Consider the following 21953-nt stretch of genomic DNA (forward strand, 5'->3'; position numbering starts at 1 on the left):
CTTGGATTGAGGAGGAACCTGGGCACCGATGAGTGATGGAGTGAGAGAGGGATCATGGTAAGAGTGAGTCAGCAGCAAAGGCAGTGTTATGGAGTCAGCAAGACCCCTTACTGCTGATACCAGATCTCACAATCAGGCACTGAGTGCCTTTTAATGAGGAATCCATATATCACTCTTTTACCTCTCCTCTGCCAGAGTCTGAAAGCAAATACGTGGTTTTCTGGTTGTGCTCACAGCTTGGCGAGTCCCCTCCACTCCTTTGCCGACACTAGTTTTATGCCAGCTTTATGCATTAGGACCTGAAGTGGGCATTAAATGGCTTTAATCAGGATGAAAGCAGGTTCTCATCGTTCCATCAATTCAGTGTTCCCTGCCACAAGATTCAGTCCCTAATTATTATTTATTTACTCGAATAATCATTGCACCTTTAAATTCTTTTTCAAATAATTGGAAGAGGCAACAAAATAAATTATATATCACACAATATTAATTAAATAGGTGTCCAGTTAAAAGCTTTTATTTGCCATGAAATTTAGTACGCTACTTTTGTAACTCTGAGCACAAAAGAATGGTGGTTTCACTAAATTTGAAAAGATCCAAGGCGTAGACTGCCAAAATAACAATGCAGATAGAAGCTACTTTGGAAAATAATATCTCTTCTAATGAGAAAGCCAGTGAATGACAGTTTCTACCCATGATTGTCCATAAAGCAATCGTCGCAATGATCAGCGTTGAGCATGGGCCATCCGTGTTTTTCCTGACATCCAGTTGCTGTTGCTGATTGACATGTGGCACGGTCATAAAGTAGTGGGTTGTCCAGCAGCTAAAAAAAGTTATCAATTTCAAAGGACAATAATCAGTTGAAGTGCATCTCTGTCGATGTATACGTATAGACATTGCAATGCTGCAAATACATATAGCAGACAAATACTGTCATGAAATCACTCAGCGATTTAAGTTCAACTAACATTATTGAGTGCATCAATTTCAAACATTGATAGGACTACCATTTTGGAATTGGGATTGCTTGGCACCCCAGTTTTGCATTGGGCATGGTTATATTACTATTCCCTTTCATTATGAAGCATTTAATTTTTACTGGCATTGTTCTTATCATTTTTAAAAGCAACTTTGGAAACCATTAAGAATTCTTTAAATAGATAACTAAGAATAGGGAACGTGATTCGGAGATGCCGGCGTTGGACTGGGGTGTACAAAGTTATAAATCACACAACACCAGGTTATAGTCCAACAGGTTTAATTGGAAGCACACTAGCTTTCAGAGTGACGCTCCTTCATCTGACAATCGCCTGATGAAGGAGCGTCGCTCCGAAAGCTAGTGTGTTTCCAATTAAACCTGTTAGACTATAACCTGGTGTTGTGTGATTTTTAAGAATAGGGAAGGTATTTCTACTCTGAATTTCTGCTGCATACCTCAAATGCTACTGTCAAACTACAGACTTGAAACCTATAATTTCCCTTTCATGAAAGTTGAAGATTGCGAAAACCTAAGCGGATGTTATTTCTTTGACCAGCAGTAAGTCAAAGAGAATGTTTGCTCTTAGGTTAGAGGTTTAAAATCATACATTTAAAAATCTAAGTAATGAATTTGCAAATTATACAACGTTCTAAAGTAAATCTGCTAAAGAAAAATAAGGTTTAAATAGCTCCTGAATTAATGAGATTACATTTTAAAATGACCTGCTTACAGAAAATAGCTTACAGAAAATAGGTAGGTGGGAATGAAGAGTTGAGATTACAATTACAATTGGATCAAGCCATGATCTTATTAAAGGATGGAGCAGGCTTTCGAGGCCAGATGGCCTTCACTTGCTCCTAAGCCAAATGTTCATACGTATATTTAGATAAGAACTTTGAAAACTTTAACATAGGAATATTTTACATGAAATACAGTGCTCAAATGTAACTCACTTCTGGACCTGATGTAACAATCATTACAATTAAGAAGCCCATTACGAATCCGGACATCTGTCCCAGTGGTTGCATCTCCAAGTTGACCTTTACAGATACCACACTGTAATATCAAACAACAAGTAGTTAAGCCATTTCAATTCTTAAAAAAAATCAATTTATTTAGATTTGCTATGAAATAAGAAATGAACAGGAATTGATCATTAAAGTACATGTGGTTTCATGTGCTTCTGGACTCATCCCTTCTATAAGCTCACATGCACTGATCATTATTCTGTTGTATTATTTTTAAGAGTTGAAGAAATTTGTCTCACATCTTTGCCAAGGAAAACATTTTGGTGATGCATCAGAGGATGCCACTGGTAATTAAGCACACCTTTCATATGGCACGAGGAGAATATTATTTGCATGAATAAATGGGCAAATAATATAAACAACACAGAAAAACAAGGTACCTTGTTATATTACTGTGCAACTTAAAGAATTATAGATGAGTTTCCATAATACAATGGGCCAGACTTTGCTACAGCAGGACATCCAACATTGTCTGCCTTCACTTGCTCCTAAGCCGAATGTTCATATGTATATTTAGATAAGAACTTTGAAAACTTTAACATAGAAATATGTTACATGAAATACAGTGCTCAAATGTAACTCACTTCTGGACCTGATGTAACAATCATTATAATGGGTTTCAAAATAAATATCTGGGGTCAGAACAAACAACTGTGTATCTACTTCACTAATCAGATTTAAGAACTGAGAAACAAATAGATGGGAAGAGACTGTAAATTGGAGTTGGTTTAATGTCGAAATAGGTATAGCAAGAGAAATAAAACAGAACAAGAAAAATCTAGATTAGATGGGAGATATAACAAACAGAAAGGATAAAGTCATTTTTTTAAATGTGCTTCTTAAAATCTCCAACAATTAATACTTACACTAGTTAGTTTTCCGTGCAAGAGAGCTCAAATAATGATTATTACAACTTAATTAAAAAGGTCCTTGTTAATTGAAATGATCTTTAATCTTCTGTGGTCAATTTTGTTTATATCTGCTGCTACACCTTTCAATGAATTCCATTCATGAGGCAGAATGTAAGAAGCATTTTTCATGAAGCTGATAGTTGAGTAGTGCAACTTGGACAATGTTTGGATATTTGTGTCTCTCCTTGCAATTAGTTTTTTGCTAAAAATTATTCTATCAGTGGAGCGTAAATAATATCTACTGCTGTTCACCTCACCATTAGTTTTACAGTAAATGATGACCCTTCAACAGAATGTTTGACAAAACTTTGTAAGTTGTTTTTAATAATTTCAGAAATGGAGAAGTTTACTTTAAAGATATTGGTCCAAGTACTTGCAGTCATTACAAAAAATGACCAAGCTATCATGCTTGTCCATCTTATTGGTGATGTAACATGAAAGCTTCATTTTACCAGAAGCCTGAATGGTCTCACTATCAAATCTAGTTCACTATAAATTTTTAACACTGTTTTTATTACAGATTCCTGGAATGGACTGAGATTTTCAATTTGCAGAGTCCAAAAACATAATTTGAAGCTGCTGGTGCCATCACAAAAGCAAGAGTATCAAATTGGTCTGGGATAATGGCACATTTTATTTTGGTTTGAGTATAACCACTACAACAACTGATGAGCACCTTTAACTGAGAACATTGACAATCTTCTGATTTGGTACTTTATCTGCCTCTGACAATGTCATATTCTGTCACTTGCCCAAAAAGAAAATTATCCTGTCAGTAACATTTAAAGCCATCTCCTTAAATATTACCATACAGATTTAACTCTTGCTGTGCCATTTTGATGTTAGTAGAGTGCCAGGATGCAATAATTCATCCATTGGTGGGCAAATTCATGACAACAATCAACCTACGCTGAAGTGGATTTTTATAGCTCTAATCCTCAAATGAAATAAAATAAATAAAACAGATTTTTGTCACTGGTCACAGTTTATTTGAGGCTCGTTTTAAATTCAAACTTCCAGCCAAGTACATTTCTAGCAACACACTCGTGTGATGGAATTTATGATAAGGTGACTAAATAGTATTGGGTCATACAGATATTGTGATTTAGCTAGGGATAGTTAATACATTGAGTAACTCTGAACAAGCACCAATTAATTGACAGAACTACCCAGTAGATTTCCCATTTTTATAGAAAAATGAACTCTACTTCTTAAAATTAATTCCACAGGATGTAGGCATCTCTGGCTAGGCCAACATTTACTGCCCATTTCAAATAAAGAAGGTGCTAGAGAGTTTTGTCCTTAAGTTGCTGGCATCTATATGGAACACTCAGTGTTTTTAAGGAGGGAGCTCCAGGATTTTGACCCAGTGATGGTGAGGAAACAGTGATGTAGGAAAGTGTGTGATTTGGAGGGGAGCTTGATGATGGTGCTGTTTCCACATACTTGCTGCCCTTGTCCTTCTGACGTCAGAAGTCGCAGGTTTGAATAGTGCTATTGAAGTATCTTTGGTCAATTAATACAGTACGTCTTCTAAGATGGTACATACTGCTGCCACTGTATGTCAGTGGTGGAGCTAGTGAATGTTGAAGGGGTGGATGTGGTGCCAGACAAGTGGCTGCTTTGAAGCAAAACCAGAAATTGCTGGAAAAGCTCAGCAGGTGTGGCAGCATCTGTGGAGAGATCCTTCCTCAGAACTAAGTGGCTGTTTTGTCCTGGATGGTTGTAGTTGCACTTATCCAGGCAAGTAGCCTATCAAGCCACTTGGCTGTATCATAATGCTAGAGTGATTGAACAACCTGATACTGGAAATGACCTTCTTACTAACATTTCTGATTTTGTGTCAACATTGAGAGAGATTTTCCACAGACAAGGTAAGCAAAAGCCTGATAGAGTCATAATATTGAATAATACCTTACAGCCCATGTTTCAGACCATCCTGTATAATGATAGAACTGGCCGACCAAAGGCAGAGGCAGTAGTATATACAGTGGAAAGGTATGCCAAGAGTCCTCAAAATTGACTCTAGACCCCATTTTAGCAGATAAATGAGCCAGCATAGTTAAAGCTTAAGGCAACACTTACTAAAAACTGAGATTTGAAGCAATTTCTTGTGAATACTGCAAGTCACTACGCCAGAGAGTTGTGGAGGGTAGAACATAAGGAGAATTTAAAGAGAAAATGGATAGATTTTTGAAATATCAGGAAGTTAATGGATGAACTGGCATGATTGAGGAGTTGAGACCTGGGGCAGATCAGCCATGATCCTGTTGAATGGGGAAGCAGGCCTGAGGGGCGAAAGGCCTACTACATCTTCGCCGATTCCTTATGTTCTTACATAACACAGTACAAAGCAAACTGGGTGACTGCTTGAAGAAACACCTCAGCTCTGTTCATAAAGATGACCCTGACATTCCACTTGCTTGCTATTTCAATAAACCACCTTCATCTCATGCTAAATTTCTGTCTTACAGAGTTAAAACAAACCTCGATGCAAGCTGCAGGAACAACTGCTTAGGCACTTTACAGCATTTACAACATGGCTTCGTGAAAGGGAAATAATATGACAAATTCATTAGCATTTTTTCAGGAAGTTTCAACCAGAGTAGATAGAGAGGAACCAGTATGTGTGTTGTATTTTGATTTCCAGAAGGTGTTTAACAAGGTTTCTCACAAAATTTTAAGTCATAAGTTAAGAGCCCCCTGTGTTGGAAGTAGTATATTGGTATGGATAGAGAACTGGTTCATGGGCAGGAGACAGTGAGTGGAGATAAAAGGTTCTTTTTCAGGTTGGTGACCTGTGAGCAGTAAGGTTTCACAGGGATCAATGCGAAGACTCCACTGTTTTTAATATATCTCAATGACATGGAGGAAGAGAGTGAATGTAATGTAGTCAAATTTGCAGACAACATAAAGATAGGTGAAAAGGTAAGTTGTGAGAAGTGTACAGTTTACTGTTTACAGAGAGGAGCTGATAGGTTAATTAAGTGGGCAAAAAGTTGGCAAATGGAGTATAATATAGATAAGTGTGAAGTTGTTCATTTTGGAAGGGGGAAGCTAAAGAACAGTATTATTAAATGCAGGAAAAAAAACCTGCAGAAAACCGAAACACAAAGAGATATGAGGGAGCTTACGCACAAAACTCAGAAAACTAGCACACAGCTGCAGCAGGTAATCAGGAAGGCAAATGGAATGTTAGTCTTTATTTCAAGGGGATTGGAGTATAAGAGTAAGGAAGCCTTACTAGAACTGTCCACGTGCTGGTGAGACCACAACTGGAGTACTTTGAGCAGTTTTGGTGCTTTTATATAAAAGAAAAGTTTTTATTTCATTGGAGGCAGTTCAGAGAAGGGCACCAGAATGACTCCTGGTATGGATTGATTGAGCAAGGGCTTAGCAGTTGTGATTCTACTCACTGGAGTTTAGAAGAATGAGAGGTGATCTCATTGAAACATACAGGAATCTTACAGGGCTTGCCAGGGTAATTGTTGAGGGGATGTTTCCCCTCATGGGTGAGTCTGGCACCAGAGGGCATGGGCTCAGAATTAAAGGGTGGCAATTTAAGGCAGAGAGAAGAAAGAATTTCTTCTCTCAGAGGATTATGAGTCCTTGGAACTCCTTGCCACTGACAGCTGTGCGGGCCAAGTCTTTGTATATAGTCAAGGCTGAGAAAAAAGGATTTATGACCATTAGGGGAATCAAAGGTTACAGGGAAATGGAGAAAAGCAGATGTGAGGAGTATCAGATTAGTCATGATCCTATCGAATAATGGAGCAGGCTTGAGGGGCTGAATGGCCTTCTCCTGTTCCTATTTCTTATGATCTCATGGAATACTGAATTCCACAAGAGCTTGACCTCTGTCCTCCATTTTGATTACAACCCTCCATCCTTTGTCCATGTGTTGTCTGTGTCTGGTGAGCTTTACTCTTAGGTGAATGGACTCCTTCTCTCCTCTTCACATCCATCTCTCCTTTATCACCATTACAAATGTACTTGTCTTTATTCTGGGCACCCATACCATCTAGTCCAGTAATATTACCTCCCTCTCTGTCACCAATATTTAAAAAACACAATTTTCCAGTCCCTTTCAGTTTTGCAGAAGACTTATATGGGGCTGAAAACATTAACTGCTTCTCCCTCTATAGATGCTGCTAGACCTACTGTGTTTCTCCAACATTTTCTGTTTGCGTTTGAAATTCAAGTAGCTTTGGTTCAGAGTTTGAGCTGGAGGCTGAATTACAGACAGTGGGAAATTTATCTAGGTTCTTTATAGCAGGAGACCTTCACACTGGTTGGGACAAGATCTTCTGATTTGATCAGTGCTCAGGGACAGGAGAGTGTGACTGTGAGTGAGACTGTGAGTGCATACACACACGCACATGCACACACGCGTTTGTGGGATGAATTTGTACTTGCAGAGTTACATTGTATTTTGTTCAGGAACTGCATGAATCCATGTAAGACTCTGTTAACAATTTTTTTTTAATTAGAATCAGTTTAAACATTATGGCACAGACAACAGCACATAGGGGACTAACACCTTCAACAAATTATCTGGTCTGACACCAATTTAGATTGGCTGATTAGATTGCCTACAGTGTGGAAACAGGCTCTTCATCCCAACCAGTCCACACTGAACCTCCGAAGAGTAACCCACCCAGACCCATTCCCCTCTGACTAATGCACCTAACACTATGGGCAATTTAGCATGGCCAATTCACCTGACCTGCAGGTCTTTGGACTGTGGGAGGAAACCAGAGCACACCCACGCAGACATGGGGAGAATGTGCAAACTTCACACTGACAGTCGCCCAAGGCTGGAATTGAACCTGGGACCCTGGAGCTGTGAGGCAACAGTGCTAACCACTGAGCTACCGTGCCGCCCTGTTAGTTGTTTAATTGTTAAAGTTAACCTGAGAATGTAACTTTTTAAAAAAGTTTTGTGATTTACATATGAAAGAAGTGAAACTAACGAGGTCATTCTAAGGGATGAGAGACTTAACAAACAATCAAGGTATTTTTCAATGTATAATTTCAGTTACATCACACTGTAAACTTTTGCTATAAATTCTGTGTCTTACAATTGTATACTCCACAACCACTTGATAAAGGAGCAGCACTCTGAAAGCTAGTGCTTCTAATTAAACCTGTTGGACTATGAAACCAAAAGAGAAAATGCTGGAAAATCTCAGCAGGTCTGGCAGCATCTGTAAGGAGAGAAAAGGGCTGACGTTTCGAGTCTAACTGACCCTTGTCAAAGCTGTTGGACTATAATCTCGTGTTGTGTGATTTTAACTTTGTACACCCCAGTCATCTCCAGATCATGACTGCCAAAGAGATAGGTTTTAATATGTGAAAGAATAAACAGACTGTGACAGGAAGACAGAACATATCTCAGAGTCAGCTACCAGCTAAGTCTAGAAGCAAGAAAAATACTAAAATCAAAAAAACTAAAGACTCTGTATAAGACAATCCAATTAGTTGGAGAGTTTCTTGAAAAAGGTCAGGCAGATAGACTCACCGTGAAACACTGAATATGGAAATATAGACTGAGTGTTTCGATGATCATGGCTGCACCTTTTCCAAGAGGAAGCCCACAAGTTGAGCACAACTTCTTCCCACTGACTGACCTACAAAACAAGACAGAGAAGCAATGTTCAAATTTGTTTCTTCAATGAATTAAACACGGTAAATATCTTTGTTGGTTTTATTGCTGACCCTTTACGAGTTATACAGCTGCACCTCAATATTCTGAATCAGATTAATAGCAGTAACAGCAATCTTTTATGCTTATCTGTATATCTTGAGCTGGAGTGTTAGGCTGTAGTGATATACTACAACTTAGTAGAGGTTAGTTGGTTGTGCCACAGCTCCATTCTGTGATGCCCACCTACTGGGTGCCTGTAGCTGAAGAGATGAGTGTGGGAGTGGCGGAGATTGACCCGATTGTAAGTTTTCATGAGATCCAGACCTAGGAGAAGATAAAGATTTTATAATCTTGACAATAGCATTTTCTTCATGTACTTCCACTTATAGGAGATCAAATGTTTAATGTGGTCAATTATTGGAGACAATAGTAACAAACATTCTTCAGCAATCTGTATATAAATGGATATTATCTTTCTCATTTGTCTGATAGTGCTTGGAGGCTTTGTATACTTCTTGCATCTCTGATATAATGACAGTCTTGAGAGATTGGTCAAAAAGTAACACCTAACCTTGACCTTTCTTCGAACAGTTAATGTTACCTTCCACTGTGAGAAGGTGGAGCATTGTAGGTTTATGCTGAGTTGGTCAAATGCAACAAAGTTACAAAAAGAAATGTGTAGCGTACAAAGACAACTTCAAAGAAAATGGTACTTAATGAGCACCAAGGAATGGTTTGATGAGAACTGCCATACAGCATAGTTTGTCAACCTGAGCATTTATGGTATTCTCTGGGCACCAATCCCACAATAAAAAAGACATCAAAAAGTGAGACGCAGGCCCCCTTTTATAAGACTGCTGTTCACAATTAAATCAAACTAGAGAGTAAGAGAGTATTGCTAATGCTCCTCTATTATTGAGAAGCCCCTGTCAATCTCATATGCTTTTCAAAGTTCTAGTGAACACATTACTTGCAAAGCTATAAGGGGTCAAATTATTTCTCAGCAAACTCCGCCAAAATTCTGTATTCAACACAAACCTCCAGACCATGAACAGATGCACTGTCTCAAAGACATTCACAGACTGTCAAACAACTAAATAAATGCTTATTTGAACTTAACAATTATATTTCCAAATACAATATTGTGAGAATCTTTCAAGCCTTCAGTTACCATTCAGTGGAAAGGGACAGCATTATTGAATGCTCAGTTGTGTAGTATATACTGAATCGGTATGAATAGTGAAGTTTACTATCCAGCATAGAGCGCTTCATGAGTCGAGAATGAAACTGGTATATGATGAGTTGAGCATACATTGGCCTAGGTTTTGCGGTAGTAATGAAGGCAAAACAGTTAGAAGAAAAGTAGTCTAATACATATATCGTACCTTTCACAACCACAGGATATCTCTAAGTGCTTTACAGCCAATGAAACACTTCTGAAGAGTCATCATTGTTATGACACAGGCAAAGCTGCAGCTTATTTGTGCTCAGCAAATTTCCACCATTAACAAGATTACAAGAACCAGATTGGGAGACAGAGATCTTTTATGCTGAGCTTAGAAAGAAGATAGCACCTTGGTTAAATACTTCAACCAAAAAGTTGCACATTTCACAGAGCAGCACACCCTTAGTACTGCACTGAACAAGTCAGCTTTTCTCTTTATGCTGAAATCTTAGAGTGGAACCTTGTGATTTAAAAGTGATTGTTCTACAAATAGTGCCACAGTGACACAGATCCTTTGAAATTGATAATGACCTCTCAAATATGCATATGTGCAGTTAAATGTTGAAACCAGCATTTACTGTTGGTGTTTCTATATTTCTTCATAGATGTAGATGTTCTTACGCACTACAATCACACAGATATCATTGAACGAAAGAACTTTCATACTATTACTCTCAAGATTAAAAAACCTTTACAAATGTTACATCTTGTTGAATGAAGTGTAACTGATTTTTTAAATGATATACTATGATGGAGGACGGGAAAAAGTTGTGGCTGTAATAGATGCTCCTTTTTTGAGGTATTTTAGGTGTTGGAGCTAATTTCCTCGAATTCCAGGAGCAGCAATTACTGCTTGATACGCTGTCGCATTGGTTTGGAACACTGCGGTAAAAAAGATCAAAACAGCGGCACTTTTAAAAGGAGGAAGACAGCCCAAGGCACCGACTACATGGTCAGAGAAAGAAACCTGCACAGCTGTCTGACAGAGCAGTGAATCTGCACAGTTACTGCCTTTGCTGTTGGAGTTCAAGTATCTCTGGACGTCAGAGTCCATCCGGGTAAATTAACAAATAGGAAACTTCACATCTGACCTTGGAGGAACCTGTGTGGGAGAGCTCACAGCACAGGAGCTGATAAGTGCATATTTACACCTTGCTGTAAATCCATAGTAGTGAGTAGAGTGGGTTCTTTCTTGATTATACATTTTATTGAGATCCGTCTCTCAATTAAATTTTAAAAATATAAACCATAAGTGGTAAGTTAACCTGGAGCAGTGTTTTTAGAGCTGTAAGATGATTGTATTTTCTGGGTCTGTAGATTGTTAAGGAGCAAAGATGGCCTTTAGTAGAGTAATATGCTTTTCCTGTTGGTTGTGAGAGTTTAGGGAAAGTTTCTATGTTACTGATGATTATGTCTGCTGGAAGTGTGTTTGGTTGTGAATCCTATCAGTTCACATGGATCAGTTGGAGCAGCAGTTAGAGGCAATGAGGAATTTACAGGAGCCACAGGGTGTGATGGATAGCAGTTGCAGGATGGGAGATAACCTGAAGATACAATCAGGTAGATGGGTTACCACTAGGAAAGGTTGGAGAGGGAGGCAGGTAGGGCAGGAGTCTCATGTGGCTATCCCCATCTCAAACAAGTACACGGTTTTGGAAAATGTAGGGGGTGATGGACTCTCAGGGGAATGTAGCACAAACAGCCAAGTTTCTGGTAGCGAGAATTTCTCTAATGTAAAGAGGGGTATGAAGGGTTCCAAGCGATCGATAGGGGACTCTTTAGTCCGAGGCACAGACAGACGTTTCTGCAGCCGACAGAGAGAAATCAGAATAGTGTGTTGCCTCCCTGGCGCCAGGATCAAGGATATTACTGAGAAGGTGCAGAATGTTCTCAAAGAGGAGAGGGACCAGCAGGGGATCGTTGTACACATTGGAGCTAATGACATAGGAAGGAAAAAGGATGAGATTATGAAGGGAGAGAATGGGAAGTTAGACAGGAATTTAAAAAAGAGGTCCTCGAGAGTAGTAATATCTGGATTACTCCCGGGACTATGAGCTAGTGAGGGCAGGAATAGGAGAACAGAGCAAATGAATGTGTGGCTGAGGAGATGGTGCAGGGGAGAAGGGTTCACATTTTTGGATCATTGGAATCTCTTCTCGGGTGGAAGTGACCTGTACAAGAAGGACGGATCACACCTAAATTGGAAGGGGACTAATATACTGGCAGGGAGATTTGCAAGGGCTGCTTGGGAGGATTTAAACTAATAAGGTGGCAGGGTGGGACCCAGGGAGATAGTGAGGAAAGAGATCAATCTGAGACTGGTACAGTTGGGAAAAGGAGCAAGTCAAACAGTCAGGAACCAAGCAGAGAACAACGTAGGACTGATAAATTAAACTGCATTTATTTTAATGCAATAGACCTAACAGGGAAGGTAGATGAACTCAGGGTGTGGTTAGGAACATGGGACTGGGATAACATAGCAATTACAGAAACATGGCTTAGGGACAGGCAGGACTGGCAGCTTAATGTTTCAGGATAGAAATGCTCTAGGAAGGATAGACAGGGGAGCAAGAGAGGAGGGGAGTAGCATTTTTGATAAGGCATAGCATTATGGCTATACTTAAGGAGCATATAACTGGGAATATATCCAGGGAAGTTATTTGGGTGGAACTGAGAAATAAGAAAGAGATGATCACCTTACTAGAATTGTATTTACAGACCTCCCAATCATCAGCGGGAAATTGAGAAACAAATCTGTAAGGAGCTTTCAGTTATCTGTAAGAATAATAGGATAGTTATGGTCAGGAATTTTAACTTTCCAAACATAGACTGGGATTGCTGTAGTATTAATAGTTTAGATGGAGAGGAATTTGTTAAGTGTGTACAAGAAAAATGTTTGATTCAGTTTGTGGATGTACCCGCTAGTAAAGGAGCAAAACTTGACCTACTCTTGGGAAATAAAGCAGGGCAGGTGACTGAGGTGTCAGTGGGGGAGCACTTTGGGGCCAGCGACCATAATTCTATTAGATTTAAAATAAAGATGGAAAAGAATAGACCGACCGACAAGTTGAACTTCAAAATTGGAGGAAAGATAATTTTGATGGTATTAGGCAAGAACATTCAAAAGTTGATTGGGTGCAGGTGTTCGCAGATAAAGGGACGGCTGGAAAACAGGAACCCTTCAACAATTAGATAATGAATATCCAGAGACAGTATCATCCTGTTCGGGTGACAGGCAAGGCCGGCAGGTGCAGGGAATGCTGGATAACTAGAGAACTTGATGTTTTGGTTAAGAAAAAGAAGGAAACATATATCGGGTATAGATAGCAGAGATCGAGTGAATCCTTAGAAGTGTATAAAGGCAGTAGGAGTATACTTAAGAGGGAAGTCAGGAGGGCAAAAAGGGGACATAACATGGTATTGGCAAATGGCGCTAAGGAGATCCAAAGGAATTCTATAAGTACATTAAGAACAAAAAGGTAACTAGGGAGAGAATAGGGCCCCTCAAAGATCAGCAAGGCGGCCTATGTGTAGAAATGCAGGAGATGGGAAAAACACTAAATGAGTATTTTGCATCATTTCCACTGTGGAGAAGGACATGGAAGATACAGAATATGGGAAAATAGATGGTGATACCTTGAAAAATGTCCATATTATAGAGGAGGAAGTGCTCGATGTCTTAAAACCATAAAAGTGGATAAATCTCCAGGACCTGATCAGGTGTACCCTAGAGCGTTGTGGGAAGCTAGGGAAGTGATTGCTGGGCCTCATGCTGAGATATCTGGATTATCGATAGTCACAGGTGAGGTGCGGGAAGACTGGAGGTTGGCTAATGTGGTGCTACTGTTTAAGAAAGGTGGTAAGGAAAAGCCAGGGAACTATAGACTGGTGAGCCTGACATTGGTGGTGGGAGAGTTGTTGGAGGGAATCCTGAGGGATAGGATTTACACGTAGGGATAGGAAAGACAAGGACTGATTAGGGATAGTCAGCATGGCTTTGTGTTTGGAAAATCATGTCTCACAAACTTGATTGAGTTTTGTGAAGAAATAACAAAGAAGATTGATGAGGGCGGAGCAGTAAATGTGATCTATATGGATTTCAGTAAGGCGTTTGACAAGGTTCCCCATGGGAGACTGGTTAGCAAGGTTAGATCTCATGGAATACAGGGAGAACTAGCCATTTGAATACAGAACTAGCTTGGAGATTAGATTACATTACAGTGTGGAAACAGGTCCTTCGGCCCAACAAGTCCACACTGACCCGCTGAAGTGCAACCCACCCATACCCCTACATTTACCCCTTACCTAACACTACGGGCAATTTAGCATGGCCAATTCACCTGAGCTGCACATCTTTGGACTGTGGGAGGAAACCGGAGCACCTGGGGGAAACTCCACACAGTCAATCGTCTGAGGCGGGAATTGAACCCGCGTCTCTGGCGCTGTGAGGCAGCAGTGCTAACCACTGTGCCACCATGCCGCCCACAGATAGAAGACAGAGGGTGGTGGTGGAGGCTTGTTTTTCAGACTGGAGGCCTGTGACTAGTGGAGTGCCAAAAGGATTGGTGCTGGGTCCACTTAATGAGTTGGATGTGAACATAGGAGGTATAGTTAGTAAGTTTGCAGATGACACCAAAATTGGAGTAATACCAATAGCAAAGAAGGTTATCTCAGAGTACAATGGGATCTTGATCAGGTGGCTCAATGGGCTGAGGAGGGGGCTTGGAGTTTAATTTAGATAAATATGAGGAGCTGCATTTTGGAAAGGCAAATCTTAGCAGGAAATATACACTTAATGGTAGGGTCCTGGGGAGTGTTGCTGAACAAAGAGACCTCGGAGTGCAGGTTCATAGTTCCTTGAAAATGGAGTTGCAGGCAGATAGGATAGTGAAGGTGGCGTTTGATATGCTTTCCTTTATTGGTCAGAATATTGAGTACAGGAGTTAGGAGGTCACATTGCAGCTGTAGAGGATATTGGTGAGGCCATTATTGGAATATTGCATGCAATTCTGGTCTCCTTCCTATCAGAAACATGTTGTGAAACTTGAAAGGGTTCAGAAAAGATTTACAAGGATGTTTCTAGGGTTGGAGGATTTGTACTATTGGGAGAGGCTGAATAGACTAGGGCTGTTTTCCCTCGAGCTTTGGTGGTTTAAGGGTGACCTTATAGAGGTTTATAAAATCATCAGGGGAATGGATAGGATAAATAAACAAGGTCTTTTCCCTGGGATTGGGGAGTCCAGACGTAGCGGGCATAGGTTTAATGCGAGAGGGGAAAAATTTAAAAGGGACCTAAGGGGCATCGTTTTCACACTGAAGGTGGTGCATGTATGGAATGAGCTATCAGAGGAAGTGGTGGAATCTGGTACAATTGCAACATTGAAAAGGCATCTGGATGGGTATATGAACAGGAAGAGTTTAGAGGGATATGGGCCAACTACTGGCAAATGGGACTGGATTAGGTTAGGATATCTGGTCGGTATGGTTTAGTTGGTCTGAAGCGTCTGTTTCCGTGCTGTACATCTCTATGACTCTATAAGGATAGAATAGAATAGAATATCATTTATTGTCATGTGTACTCAAGTACAGAAATACAGGAGTACAGTGAAAAGTTTTAGTTCATAAGTGCTGCTCAAACATTTCTAGAAAACAAACATTATATTTATGGAATGCAATTTTTAATGATTTAATTAAAAACCATATTATAGAAACAATGTAACATGAGATTTGAACACAAGGTCAACTCAAAGATCATGAAGCTGTGACTCTAGTCCATTGGCATCATCAGGTCATTACAAAGATTAAGGAAAATTAAGGTCAAACATGGAAGAGATCATATTTGCATAGAAGTAAATATGTGATTTGTGTCTGATTGAGGAAACTCTTTGAGACTTTAATCATCCTTCTCATGATGGTTCCTTCCTCCAAGGATCCCTTTCCCTCCAAGAATATCCTTTCAAATGCCCCAGCTGCCCTACTCATTGCCCTCTCTCACAACTGCCACCTGCTCGGAGTTTCCAATAAAATAATATTTTTAAAACTTATATTTTAGCTTCTACCTTAATTCCATGCAGGTGCCCCAATCAATCTGAAGTGAAGGGTACTGGTGCAATTTAAGCCTGCCATATACATTTTTGAAAGTTGTACCACAGATAGACAGGATGATTATGAAGCTGTGTAGCACAATTGCCATCATTGCTCTGACCTTTGAGTATAAGAGTTGAGATATCATATTGAGGGACTTGGTGAGGCCACTTTTGGAGTACTGTGGACAGTTCTGGTCACCCTGCTATGGAAAGGATATTATTAAATGGGAGAAGGTTCAGAAAAGATTTATCAAAATGTTACCAGGACTGGAGGGTTTGCATTATAAGGATAGGCTGATTGGCTGGGACTTTTTTCACTTAAGCATAGGAGGTAGAGGGGTGTCCTTATAGAGGTTTATAAAATCATGAGGAGCATAGATATGGTGAATAGTAAAAGTGTTTTCCCCTAAGATGGAGACGTTCAAAACTAGGGGGCATATTTTTAAAGGTGAGAGGAGAAATACTTAAAAGGGACATGAGGGGCAATGTTTTCACACAGAGGATGGTTCATATGTGGAATGAATTACCAGAGAAATTGCTAGATAGATACAGCTACAACATTTTAAAAAGGCATTTAGATAGATACATAAATAGGAAAGGTTTAGAAGGCATATGGACCAAACACAGGCAAGTGGGACTAGTTCAGTTTGGGAAACTTGGTCAGCGTGGACGAGTTGGATCAAAAGTTCTGTCTCCGTGTTGAGTGAATCAATGACTCTACGGTTTCCTCTTTGTGAAAAACACTTTAACTTATAGGCTGCTTACAACATTTGATGACTTCACTGTTGCTGAATTCCAGGAAATCTCCTTGACTTGTTGCCAGGTTCAAACTGATGTCAAACAAAAGAAAACCTGCTGCATAGAGGTTGTGCAGACAACGTCTGTCAAGGTCAGCGACAAGTTATACAGCTTCACCACTGACTACAATATCGAAACAAATATGTCTCAATTTACATTGCAGTGGCCCACAGTAATTTGTACTTAGGTTGCACCTTGAACAAAGTAAATGCGCTGAAGTGTGTTGAAGATAAATGCGCTGAAGTGTGGTGAAGATAATTAATACCAAGAAATAGTGTCTGAAAGATTTGATAATGATCAAAAGTGAGATCAAAAAGGAATGTTTTGACAATGCCTCTTTAAAAGATAGACAGACACAAAATAAAATGATGAAGGGATGGAATTCTGGAGTTTGGGACCACAACAGCTGAAGATATAGTAGCATTAATTCTGTCACAACTGTAGCTTCTACTCCCATCAGCCAATTTGTCTGGCATCATCAAGAGGCATAGTATTGTGTAATGCATAATGGAAATTCATGGTTGCCCACCTTTTTAATCATAAAAATTTACTGCCAGTCTAATACAAAGGTCATAAAATCAAGTGCAAAATGCAGTTAGGATAAACCTAAAAGAACAATCTGATCACCAACCAGTTTTTTCTGTCCATTATATTAGACTGAAGAGCCCAGCTTCTGTCCAGAGACCCAGTCTTCACTACATCTCCTTGTTGTTGTTTCCTTGGAATTTCAAGGAACGAAGGAGGTTCCTCTGTATTCCATGATTTGCTAGCAAATAGTGGAGATCCTGCAGCTGAAATGAACAAAGAAGTATCTGTTTTAAATAAATGGGAGTCCATGAATGAATGTGCATCAGAAAATAATGATACATACTTGAACCTACAAATGATTTCATCTCAATTAAATGAAACGTCTGGTGTAGGCACTATGGGAGTTGGAAAACATGAAGATATCAAGGATCCAGTCATGCCAATGTCCTCTTCCATGCTGATCATCATGTTTGGTAGAGGAATGGTATGGACAATAGCCACATTTTAACATCATACTGCATCAAACAAATGACTTGGTACCTGACCTGTCATTTTGGACCACAAATGCCCTACTAATACGCTTCCTTAAATACACATCGCTGCTCTTTGATCTATTGAAGCTTCACCAAGATAGTGGTTACTGATCTGTGTCATTTTTATGTCTGCAGCCTGCAACATGTCAGTAACCATATATTGTGAACCTAGGCTTGCTAAGAGGTCTTGTGAATAATACAATGGCTAATCCCTGCAGGACCTGCTGTTGTCACCATTTCCAGATTTTCATTGAATAGCTATCACCATTCCTTCCATTGGTGCTAGAAGACTACATTACTCCACTACTGTGTATACAATCACCCAGTCAAAACATCACTCATTTATACAGGAAACTTTCAGAGAATTCTGAACTGGTTATTGAAGAATGCCAGGCAGCACAAAGCTAATAACTTTAGTCAATGAATGCTTTCTTGACTGGTCGAGGAAAACAAAACTGTCCAGTGCCAAGCTCATTAGCCCTAAGAACCAGGAAGACATAATGAGAAAAACTGGATAGTAATGGTTTGAGAATTACCAAAATAATCCACAATTTCTATCTTAAAAAGACTTATTTGTTGTGTTCAGTTCTGACAATCCCTGGAAACCAATTAAACACTCTCAACCTTAATCTCCAGCATCTGCAGTCCTCACTTTCGCATAGTTGACTCTATCAGCACCCTCTTCTCATATTATATAAATTGGTGTCCCTTCTTTCAAGTTTGTTTATTGCATTTTATTCCTGATGAATAAAAGATGAAAAGATTTGACTTCTTGTCTCCATTTAGCAACTCTTCAAGAAGAAATTTTAATAAAGACATAGATCCAGAAGATACATAGATGATGTCTAACCTTGAGCTGGTAATTTCTGGTGATCTGCAAAAGGTATTTGCCAGATTGCTTGGGGCTGTCTTTCACTAACAGTCTCCTTGTCCATTTGGAAAATGTGTACTTCAGATTGGACATTCAACCTGTTGGCACAGAACTCAAAATGTTACTGGAAATTATTTTGTAAGTTCAAGGTCAACTATTTTAAAGAGGCAGAAGATGAGGTGTTCTTCCTCCAGGCGTCTGGTGGCTCACTGCCTTTATTCCTGATGAAGGGCTTTTGCCCAAAACGTCAATTTCGAAGCTCCTTGGATGCTGCCTGAGCTGCTGTGCTCTTCCAGCACCACTAATCCAGAATCTGGTTTCCAGCATCTGCAGTCATTGTTTTTACCTCCTATTTTAAAGAAAGCTGTGCATTCCTGCAAATCCAGGGTGCAGCAGTGCTCTCAAACAAGGTTGAATAATCTCATTTCCTTTCAGCTTTATTTCTGTCTGGGGGCATAGATCTTTTTTGAAAGAATGTTAACATGTTAAACAGTGGAAATTAAACTTTCTTATCCTTAGGGGCAAAATTCTACAACCTCGTAAATACTTCGATACACCGCATGCATAAATACTAATGAATGATTGGTTAATTACCTAACGGGAGGTCAAACTATTTACACGTGGTGCTTTTAAATGTGTTACATAGATAATTTTCAGAGTTAGGCACCAGACCTTAACAGTAATCCTCCACTGCTTAAAATCTAAACAGACTTATCTGAGTTTGAACCTTATGAGGAGGACCCACACACTCTTGTGAAATAATATCCAGTGAACATGAACCAATAGTCACACTGTGATTGTGCTGAAGGTTTTGAACTTCATATTAAGATAAATGTGCTTGTTAAGGGAAGGAAATTGAAAGTTGGAATACTTTGGGCATGAAGCCCTTATCAGATTTTCCTTCCTTTGGCTCAGCAATGTCCTGCAGTTGCAATCTCAGAAGAACACCTTTTCCCAGATTGATACTTTGTATGTGCTATTGTAGCCATCCCAAGGTCTCTCTCGAAGTGAGATTCTCTATCAGTGCTGAATTAGGGACAATCTTATGTGATGGGTCTATGCCCACTATGAATTAGTTGAATCAGTTCAAGCTCATTTCATATAGGAAGGAATTTTTGGCCTGAAAACAGGGAGCATTTTTATTGATTACTTAATGTAACTTCCTGTGTACGATCTTAATGGAACCTTATTTGTTTGAGCTAAATGTTGTGTTGGGAACATTCCTTGTCTTTAAAGTTCAACATTGAAGAACTCTTAAAGAAATGCACTCATGCAGTCTTTCTTAATAAGAGTATGGTTTTGCAGAATAAGGTACATATGCCAAGACCCCTGTTTTGCAGCTTTCTTGATATTTTAGTCAGTACATTTTCAGAGACTTCACACCTGCTGCTGGGTCCGGCTCAATGGAAGCACAGACTGGGGATTGTGCACAAAGAGAAATAATCTCAATTTCAAATGCACTTAGTTTTCAAATCATTACATAGTAAAGCAATGAGGAGAAATTGTAATGATCAGAAAATGAAGTGTGTCTTACATTGGGCTCACTGACCTGAACCCTTACTCGCATCAAATGAACCCATACGAGAAACAGATGTTATTTACCTTTGTTATTAATAGATTACTCCTTTTCTGATTTGATTTTTGACAGATTTAAAAAGCTCCAGGTCATTTGTATGTCAAAGTGGACAAACTTAGATATATAATTGGTACTCTCATTGCCTAATCAGATAATGATTTATTAAAAGCAATCAAAATGATAATATGTCTGCGATACAACTATGATAGCAAAAATGAAAAAAAAAGCAGTGATACAAGTATAGTATTGATCAAGAGAACTAGAAAAACATTTGCAAACTTTTTTTTAAACTGATACATACTTTTGCTGTTCAGATTCTAGTTGTTTGCTCTCCTGCCAGTGCCAAGTCTCCACTTTGCTCTTCCCAGTTTCATCCCAGTTTTCCTGTTGCTCAGTCTCATCTTTTTTAAAGTTCTGTGAATCTGCTGGTTTCCACATCAATTTATGTTGCTGTTCCTTCTGCAATCGGTGCTCCTCTTCTGCTTCCATTTGTCCTTTATCTTCTGCCTGCCAACTCTCTGCTTCCACCTTTTCCAAGAAGTAAAGGCACATTTGGGTTTTTGGATTAAAATAGGAAACATTGGTCTACTACGAAAGCAAAATACTGCTTCTAAAATCTAAAACTCTAAAATAAAAACTGGAAATGCTAAGCAAACCCAGCACCTCTACCATTCATGTAACATTTGGTACCTCAGGTAATGAGAAGGAAAAGAAGCCGTAGGCTGGTGTGTCATCTCCCACACGTGGATGGGAAGGTACATTGAGAAAGGGATGGAAGATAGTGAAATGGCCTAAGTGTCACAGAGCAAACAGTCCTTGCTGAATGGGATGGGGAAGTGAAGTTGCGTTTGGTGGTGGTACTACCCTGGAAGGGGCAGAACTGTTGGAGGATGAATTTGTTGAATATGGAGGCTCCAACTAATGTCCCCGTGCTGGCTTTAAATCTACTTCATCTCAAAAGTTTTCTATTTTTAAGGAAAGATCAATGACCTGAAGCATTCATTTCTCTGTCGATATATGGTGCCATGTCTGTTGAGCATTCCCAGCATTTTCTGCATTTATTACAACAGTTATCTTTTGACAACTAAAGTCTTAGCATAATGTCAAACCAAGGTTCATGCCAGGTATCAGCATTGCTTTAATATTGTCCATTTGGCAACAATGCATTCTTTAAAATTTGAACCAAAATCTGAAGATGCTAAAGTTTGAATCAAACAACAGTGAAAGTAGCAAATATGTGGCAAGCCAGTCAGATCCAGTGGAGAGAACAAATAAGTCAACCTATGAGAGTTAACAGCTTTTTGCTGTTTTGAAACTTATGCCATAAAAAAAATATCTAGCATGGAGGGTTATACCTAGACATTTACCATATTCAAAGTTTGTGCGAAGATTTGTAGCACGGGTGCTCGTTGCTGTGGTTCTGTTCGCCGAGCTGGAAGTTTTTGTTGCAAACGTTTCGTCCCCTGGCTAGGCGACATCATCAGTGTTTGGGAGCCTCCTGCAAAGCGCTTCTTTGATGTTTCCTCCGGTGTTTATAGTGGTCTGTCCCTGCCGCTTCCGGTTGTCAGTTTCAGCTGTCCGCTGTAGTGGTTGGTATATTGGGTCCAGGTCGATGTGTTTGTTGATGGAGTTTGTGGATGAATGCCATGACTCTAGGAATTCCCTGGCTGTTCTCTGCCTGGCTTGCCCTATGATAGTAGTGTTGTCCCAGTCGAATTCATGTTGCTTGTTGTCTGCGTGAATTCGACTGGGACAACACTACTATCACAGG

The 21953-nt window shown here is 39.6% G+C and overlaps 1 protein-coding gene across 15 annotated transcripts in view; it reads right to left on the reverse strand.

The window, feature by feature from the left end:
- Window positions 1–486: 486 nt before the first annotated feature.
- Window positions 487–21953, reverse strand: part of LOC122550847 (LIM and calponin homology domains-containing protein 1-like) — a 353361-nt gene continuing 331894 nt past the window's right edge. For all 15 annotated transcript variants that reach the window (XM_043692200.1, XM_043692265.1, XM_043692275.1 and 12 more), the window contains 7 exons: window positions 20484–20710; window positions 18586–18704; window positions 17306–17465; window positions 8809–8889; window positions 8440–8548; window positions 1933–2035; window positions 487–823 (listed from right to left, as the gene is read on the reverse strand). In XM_043692200.1, the coding sequence (XP_043548135.1) occupies window positions 798–823; window positions 1933–2035; window positions 8440–8548; window positions 8809–8889; window positions 17306–17465; window positions 18586–18704; window positions 20484–20710 (825 nt within the window). In that variant the 3' untranslated portion in view covers window positions 487–797. The remainder of the gene's footprint in view (window positions 824–1932; window positions 2036–8439; window positions 8549–8808; window positions 8890–17305; window positions 17466–18585; window positions 18705–20483; window positions 20711–21953) is intronic.

Source organism: Chiloscyllium plagiosum, chromosome 1 (assembly GCF_004010195.1).
Source record: "Chiloscyllium plagiosum isolate BGI_BamShark_2017 chromosome 1, ASM401019v2, whole genome shotgun sequence".
NCBI lineage: Eukaryota > Metazoa > Chordata > Chondrichthyes > Orectolobiformes > Hemiscylliidae > Chiloscyllium > Chiloscyllium plagiosum.